General features: G+C 34.0%; 1 protein-coding gene across 1 annotated transcript; it reads right to left on the reverse strand.

Annotated features, from left to right (window-relative positions):
* Window positions 1-4608: 4608 nt before the first annotated feature.
* Window positions 4609-7467, reverse strand: LOC149560330 (putative disease resistance protein At1g59620). The gene has a single exon (XM_089827593.1). It carries the CDS (start codon window positions 7387-7389, stop codon window positions 4609-4611), a length of 2781 nt encoding a protein of 926 aa, XP_089683719.1. The 5' UTR covers window positions 7390-7467.
* Window positions 7468-9150: the final 1683 nt, after the last annotated feature.

The raw sequence follows: 9150 nt of genomic DNA on the forward strand, positions 1-9150 counted from the left end.
AAAATAGTTAGAATATCAACATTTTCCACATACCCACAAGATCAAGCCTAGTGGTGAGGAGCCATTCCATGAGCATCCTAACTTTGGGGGTATATGTGGGTTGCCAAATGGATCCAAGAAATATTTTTAAAATTTTGACTTCGATTAGCCTAGATGGGAATTTGAAATGAAAATTTGAGCCCATTTGGGAATCCTTTACTATATGGTCGACCACAAATTGTCATGAAATAGGAAAAAGTTTCCATTATAAACCATCAATAGGGATGTGTGTGGTCATCGATGCAATCATAGAAGTATCACATTTAGTAAAAGATAGAAAAAATGTGTGGCATATTATCAGCCCTCCATCCTATGTACCACCCTAACCACAAATATTGTTAGACATAGGGAATATTGAGAGGATGGAGGAGGGGAGGGGGTGAATTAGTATTCCAAAAATTTTTCCCCAAATATGGATACTAAAAATTAAACTCATAATACCATATTTTTCCAAATAGGGAAACCCTGGCCAAGATAAAACCATGGTGGGGATGGTACCCACAAACTGATCCACTAATCAAATTAGGTATTGACCCTATTAGGACTCTATTACACATATAGTGTATATGTCCCTTTTAGAGGATTTCACCTTGTTAGAGGCCTTAGACCTATTATGAGTTCTATTAAAAAATGGTGAGCTTATTTCTCTTGCAACAATATACAACTTTACAACTAGTATAGAGAAATACCAAAATCTAGCTATGTTAATATCTCACATATCTAATTAGCCCTTTCTTGTTCTTTGCATCTAAACTTTAAAATACCACAAAGAAACTCATAATAGCATATTTTTCCAAATAGAGAAACCCTAGCGAAGATAAAACTTTGGTGGGGATGGTACCCACAAAATGATCCACTAATCAAAGCACCTCACAAAATGTATTGACCCTATTAAGACTCTATTGCACATTTAGTGTATATGTACTTGTTAGAGGACTTCACCTTGTTAGAGACCTCAACCTTATTACAAGTTCTATTAAAAAATGGTGAGCTCACTTCTCTCATAATAATATACGACTTTACAACAAGTATATAGAAATACCCAAATCTAGTGATGTTGATATCTCACATATCTGAACTTTCCCATATACCTTTTCTCCATCAATATATTCATAAACTAACATAACAATAGCTCACATAACATAACCATACCATAGCATAATCATGTGTATATTATCATATCAAGATATTCTTCCTTTATACCCTTCTCTTTAACTTCTTTATTCTTTTGGCCTTACACTTTATCAATACGTTATAAAGAAAACTTATCCTACTCTGGTAGGTAAGGGTTTATCATCTAGGATGTCATTCATACCTTGCCAAGTCCTAGCATAGATAAATCAATTCAATGCCTTAGTCAAAATGATCATATTGTCCCATGTGCTCTCCTTTTGTGATATCAAACTATTAATTATTTTTCAGCCAAAACAAATGCCATCTAACAAACTATTATGAGAGATCATAGATGTATCATTTAAACTCTTCACACTACTATATTCCAAAATTGTTTCTTTATAGGTCCTTCCAATGAATCTCGCCGATGAAAACAATATGATTGTGCACTATTTTCCTATGATGTGCTTAAGACAATTTCTTCCTATTATCATACCAAAACTATATATTCAAGATAAGTGATCTTGATTAGGAATATAATTTCCATTAATGGAAACATCCATAATCTTACCTTATCCAGCCTATCAACAATATCCCCCTTTGGCATTGATGGCAATATTTTGTGAAAAAATGCCCTAAGTAGAAAAATTGCAAAAAGTCAAAATTTTGGCCATACAAAAGTTCAACTTCATTATTTCAAATGTGTATACATACAACCCCTTTTGTACATAATAATTATCTATTGCTCCTCATTTTTAATTTACCTCATACTTATCCTCATTTCCCTTTTATTTCATATATTTTTCACTGTCCTCACTTCCCCTTTGACATCAATGGGAAAGTTGAGTATTTTAAAAAAATATATATAAGTCAAAGTTTTGATCCCAAAAATTATTAATCCAAAAAACTCATACCATCTAAATTTTATTTTCTCATAGTTTCATATTCAACAAACTAAGTCTTCTTTGTCAGATTGATTTAGAATAACTAAGTAGGGGGGACGGGCATTAATTAGTTACCCTCAGGTCCAGATGTACCAATGAAACTTTTGAATACTTCTAACACCTTAGATCTATTCTTTAAACAACTCAATGTCTATACCAACTTAGTAGTAACACAAACATGCAATCCACTATTCCAATAGTAACCTACTAGAAGAATGTAAAACTTTAAATAGTAAAACATCTCAAACATCATTCAAACAAGTATAACACTAGGATTTGATGTGGAATACCAATTTGGGAAAAACCACCAATAACATGCTACTAGATTTTAACTCTTCTAAAGGGAGCTATATAGGAGTCATCCCTATTAAAGTTACAATACACACTGTTAGGTGTGACCCTGTTAATGGTTTTAATCATCCTATTAGGAGTTTCCTTGTTAGAGGACTTAAGAACATTCCATTAGAATGTCCCCTTGATTAAAGGAATTACAAATGACTATTAGGTCAATCTTGATTAAAAAAATTTAACTAATACAATGGCTAGAAAGTATCAATAGGTTGATCTGATAATTACAACTCACTTTGCAAATACATATCACAATGTAGGCCATCTACTGATTCATTTTTTGTGCTCCATTCATATATTTATCATCATCTCTGATCTGCTTCGAAGATCCTTCAAGCAATCACTCTTCACCTCTACTCAACTCCTTCTTCAAAATCTTTTGCTCAAGTTCCCCATGCCTTCTATACTTGTGTCTGTACTAGGGTAGTTCTATTTGTGAAAGCTCAACGTTTCTTCTCCTCATTCTGAAATTCATTTAAAAATGTGTCTTCATTTTCTTCTCTTGGTCTTAGGTATACCAACAACATAATTGCATAATTATTTTTTATAAAATTAGATTTATATTATGATTAAAAAATTTGAAAAAAATAAGTGGAGAGAATCGAATACATGGGTAATCTATTCCTGGACTATACCACAGTTGTAATATGCCTTCAAAAGTTCCTACCTAGGCATCTATCTTCATCAACAACTCTTCTTTCAAATTGAATTTTTTTGGTAATTGTTGTGGGTATTAATGAGAACTTGAATTCAAAGAAAAGTATGATCCAATATGTTTATGGACCACTGCAAGTATAAGCTTAATTTATGATCAAAATCAAATATTTTGCTATTTTTTGTGAAAGGAAAGTACATTTAATGAGTTAGTGAATTTTATTGATGAGTATGCAAACATTGAGACATTTGCAAAGATTCGAATATTTTTCAAAAAGAAAAGATCGACTAACAATCCATCCATTAAAAAGTAATCATGTTCAAAGGGAGATGCTTCATCTTGCTTTTGTTTAGCTCCTTCTCAAATCATTTATCAAAGGGGGGAAACTTAAAAGTGAATGTCACCATATTTTCTCTTAGATGTGAAATACCAAAAACCTAAAATAGTTATATTGAAATGGAAGTCCTGGATAAAGGATGTCATCCATGGCAACTGCGGAAAGAGAGAACTACCATGAACAAAAGAGGAATCTTACCATTGCTATAAAATGATCATTTACAAAATATTTAGGTATCAAATTAAGAAAAAACATGTTCTTGGAGTATCGCATCTCGGAAAGAGAAACATAAGGAAATAGTTTCTACAAGTTTCAAATAGGGGCATAACATGGCAAAGGTGGTAATGAGAATAGATGATTATTCATTTAATTTTCAGAATTATTTAATAGAACAAATATTGTTATGTAAGTGTTGAAAATAGAGCTTTGAAATTTTTCAATCCGAATCAATTTCCCAGCCAAATGCTAATGATGCTAGACAATTATCTAGATTCTAGAAATTCAAGAAAAGCACAAAACAAAATTTTACTGAGCAAAAACTATAGATAATAAAATGAGAATGAGTACTACATATAATCATCGTAATACATGCAACTGCCTTGATATGCATGTATGCAAACTATTATAATACGAACAACATACATGAAACCTTTATAGAATACTAGTTATGGAGGTTTGAATTGAAGCATGTCACGTTGTCAACATTGAATCTATTTTTAACTAATTTTCAAGGGAAAAAACAAAGGACTGCCCGAAAAAAAGAGTAGAGCCAATAGAAAAAAAAAATTCTATTTAAAAAATTCAGTTTTATAAGAAAACTAATCCAATAGAATAAATTATTTTTTTGAGAATTTGCTCCATTTCCATAACAAAAATTAATACTAAAATAACAACTTAAAAACATTAGTCTCCTACCTTAAAAATAAGAATTAATAAACAAAATAAAACCATTAGTTTAAATAAATATTACAAATTATTAGTCACAATTTTTAAATAATTATTGCAACTTGTTAATCACAATTTTCAAATATATAATAGCTGAGCCAAAGATATTATATATTCCAGCCACCCTTAAACATCACACACTAAGGGAAAAAAAAAGCTTGGAAAAAAAAAGTCAACTTTAACTATTTAACATTTTTGATCTAGGAATTAAACTTAATGTGTGATGTTTAAGCCCTCCTATTCTTATTCCAATTCCACCCATCATGTAAATCATCAAACCTTATTTCAATATCGAGATTTTCAGCTTTCATTTTTTTCCAATCTTCCCCACCTTTCTTTAACCTGTCCTGTAGCTCACCACTTGCCTTGTGAACAACTATTCTCTTTAGTGTCCTCAACCGCTCCAATCCCTGTGGAACATTTTTCACCCGCGGACAATTTACTATCCCCAGCATTTCAAGACGTTGCATTGCTCCCTCCTCCAATGCCGGCAACTCCTCCAAATTAGGGAAGTGAGCACTAACCAGCCTAACCAGCTTAGGAAATCCTCCACTCTTGCCAAAGCTCTTTGGTAATTCTCTGCATCTCAAATCCCTAATGAATACCAACGTCTGTAAGTTGGACATGTTCTGGAGCAAGGCATAATCACTGCACTCAATCAATATCAGTTCTGTCAGATTTTCCATACTACAAATCCAACTCGGTACAGAGAAACGATTGAGCCCAAGTCCTCGAAGGTCTTTCATTACGCTCATTTTCTCTGGGAATGCTGGAAGAGTGGATTGTTCTATATTACCCTTCTTTGCAGGAATCTTATTCTTTACTCCCAGAATTCTCATTTTTACTAGACGTTCAAGGATGCCATCTTCTAAACTTCTCAAAACACCAGGATCTTCAAAACAAAAATTTATCTCCTGGAGATTGATCAAATTGCCGACATCTTTAACATTTATCAATTCATTATCTTGAGTAGATAATGTGAAAATCTCTGATCTCAGTGTCCTCAGTCTCATGAGATTTGAGATTCCCTTAGGCATATGATAGTTGGTAAGTTCTTTTGAGCGATCCGTTACATCAAGATGGCAAAGAGATTTGAGCTCACCTATCCAAACAGGTACACGTTCGCATTGTATGCTAGTGCAATTAGAATAATCAAGATACTCAAGACTCTTTAGTCTTCTAAGGCAATCCGGCACCTCCTTGATCTTTGTACTAGACAAATTCAGAACCTTAAGAAGCTTCAATTTCCCAACACATTTTGGCAGTGTAGATATTGCAGTGCTGCTCATGTCAAGAACACGGACTACTTTCAGACGTTCAAACAGATGTTCCGGAATGCTTGTAATTCCTGGATTCTGAGAGAATGAAAGAGTGCGAAGAAACTGCTGGTGACGAAGAGAGCTTTCTAAAATCAAATTACTAGTAATACCTTTTTTAGTCAATAATAGTCTGCGAGACGTTGTTTTATTCACTGGAAGCTCAAACTCACACTTCTGCTCTCTACTTATATTAATAATCAAATCAAGAAACAGATCATGAAGGCTGTAACATGCTCCAACTCTATCTACATCCAACAAACATAGATTTTGAAGCTGTCGTAAGTAAATCAACCCATTATCATACCGGTCTATGTATTTTTCTTGTGGAATATACCCTTCGGCTATCCACAAGTATATCAAATATTCCTGACTTATCTCTGGGTAGCGTGATAGTCTGGAAAAAGATATTTGTGTATCCTCTGGAAAGAAAGAAAAATAAGCGAAACAAGCTTTCAGATATGGAGGAAGAGAGTCGTAACTTAGCTTGAGAATTCGCATCGTGGAGTCCTCTACCCCTACTGCATCTTTTACTTTCCCCAATTTGAACAGCCACTCCCCTAATTCCGAACAGCTTACCATGGATGCCGCAACTGTCTTAACCGCCAACGGTAACCTCCCGCATTCTTCCACAATTTTTTGCGCCACGCTCTCCAGCTTCTCAGGTGGACCCTCAAGATCCGGAAATGCAAAAAGGCAAAACAGCTTCCAGCTATCCTCTTTGGAAAGATGTTTCATTGCATACTCGTAGGCATTCATCTCTGCAGCAACATCTCTACTTCTGGTGGTTACAAATATTTTACACTGGTTATTTCTTCCAGTGGGAAGACCAAGTCTTGATATCAAGTCACCATCGACACTACTCTTCCACACATCATCAAGAACAATCAAGCATGTTTTGCCATGTACATGAGCTTGTACCAATTCAGCTGCTCTGAAATCAGTGATGTTATGAGGCATTTGTAATCCGATGTTGGAGGCCAGGTCAGACTGTAAATTCTTAAGAGAATAAGTGTGCGAAACAGAAATCCAGGCAGAATGGTCATACCTACCTTTAACTCTCTCGTAGGCCTTCTTCAGAAGAAAAGTCTTCCCCAGGCCGCCCATACCCACCACGGCAAGAACGCCAATAGCAGGATCATCTAACAATCTGAGTATCTCCTCCACCTTCTGCTCCACACCCACTGCTCGGGAATCTTCCTCCAACGCCCTCCACCCTGTCACTCCTCTCTCTCTTTCGGAATCACAAGTACTACTTGAAGCCTGATTCGAATTCATCACCTGACGAACAAGATTGAGCTCCTCTGCCTTTTGCATAGCAGAGCTCAACCTGCCTTTCAGATCTTTGATCCTCTTCCCCATCTTATATCGAAATCCCAATTGACTGCAATTGTAAACACAGGAATATTGACTGGGCTTTCTGTACAAAGGCTCAGCACGACACTCATCAACAACATCTTCTGCATCAAGAGCAATGTCGCTCACTTCCGAGAGCCATCGCTTGACAGAAGCACTGAGCGGGGTTTGTTGGTCTTCAGCAGCTCGCAGATAACCAGAAATGTCAGTGAGGCTGGTCTGCAACCAAATGAAGTCATCTCTGAAGTGGAGCACCAGCGACGCCTCATTCAATACAATCTCGCCAAGCTTCCAAAGCACGGCACTTGCAATCTCAACAGCAAATCCCTCAGCCATCTTAAGTTTGTTACTGAGACTCTGGACTTAAAAGAGATTAGAACTGAATAGCAATGCAAATCGAACTTCGATTTTTATGTGAGTGTAAACTCTTACAACTCTCTTAACTTTATAAGAGCCGGCTTGTGGTCCAACACATTCAAATCGAAGGTTATGCCATGGGTTTGAACAGGTCTTCTGCGTAACTTCATGTCATGACAGCTGTTTTTCTAAAGATGACTATGACTATTCAACTATACTACTTTTCTTTTGTGGGGTTGCTTATGTAAAATTTATATGGCTCCAGACCACATAAATTTTAAGAAAGCACATGCAGATTTCGTCTATTGTGCTGTCAGAAACGTTGTAGAGGTTCACTGAATCGTCTCCAATACGAAGGAGGGAGACTTCGAATTTTTTTTGAAAGCTGTGAAAAAAAATATTAATTGACCTTGGGTATCGGCAAACTACTTTAATAATGAGTCCAGCGAGCCATCACTTTGCTGATGGGAAATTTTAGTGCTACTCTTAACTCTATGTTTTAATTGTATGTTTTCTATACAGTTTTTTACAAGTGGTATCAATTTGTGTTGGGTACATTGTAATAAAAGAGTAGATAGAATATGTTATAGTAAATTTGCAAGGTTCTATAGAGGGTCTTTTAAATTTGTAATCATGGAAATTAAATATTATAATAATTAATTAATATAATAAATAAAAGATAGTGTTTAAGGTGAAATTGATATGCTCATAGTAATATATTTCTAATAACATAGAAATCTAAAATATATTTTCCATAGGATATGATGTATACATAATGTTTGCACAATAAATCTATATTTAAAAGACATCATAAATTCTATAATATGAATCATGTTTCATATTCTAATTTTTTTCTGTTTAAATAAAGTTACAAATATTCATTCATTAAATAAAATATATTGACAATATTAAACTATTATTTATTATCATTACATTCCATTAAATTCAATAAATTTCTAAAGCTCAAATTTCAATAAAAGGTAAATTTACACAAACCTTAGAAGCAAGGCAAATAGATCGAAGGAGTCTAATATCATCTTCTTGTAGATGAATACTTCTTGTAAAATGAATAACCTATAACTATCAATTACACCTTAGTGTACAATGGGTTCGTCGAAGATGTGGAAGGTAAACAAAATAATTTTAGACTTACAATAATTGAAATATGACAAAAATAAACAATAGGCAGAGTGAAACATTTTGGTATAGTTTGGTTTGTATGATCTTACTTTTCCAAGTGGGGTTCAAGGAGCTTAATAACATGTTTCATCTTGTTGCATCTTTTGTGTACTTAAAAGGAATATATGAAATACTTAAAAATGCATTTGGTCATATTGTTCCAAAGTATTTTTTACGCATATGCATTATTTTTACATCATCACATTAATGTCATACATATATTTAATGGTGGTTGATCTGCATAGGGGTTTGTCATATTATCTATAAAGTCATAAACCTCCTTTCTAAATATTATAGATCTTCAAGGTTTAATGTATACATATTGTTATTTTAGATGTAATTGAAATAAAAGAATAGTAGGTATCAAAGATCATAGGACCAATCACACGTGCAAATTGTCAAAGTAATTGTATCCATTTTAACAGGTGCAATAATTAGATCTAAAATTATAAGTACATTTTCATAGAAAAACTATTAGTTTGTAACTACTATAGACATCATCATACATACCAATAAAATAACCATCATTATATATTTGTACAATATCTACCAAGATGTCTA

The sequence above is a fragment of the Cupressus sempervirens genome, chromosome 4 (genome assembly GCF_028749045.1).
Source record: "Cupressus sempervirens isolate cs-2001-9-10 chromosome 4, ASM2874904v1, whole genome shotgun sequence".
Lineage (NCBI taxonomy): Eukaryota > Viridiplantae > Streptophyta > Pinopsida > Cupressales > Cupressaceae > Cupressus > Cupressus sempervirens.

Coding starts and splice junctions, on each gene's coding strand:
- LOC149560330 (XM_089827593.1), bottom strand. CDS start 7,389: ATGGCTGAGGGATTTGCTGTTGAGATTGCAAGTGCCGTGCTTTGGAAG.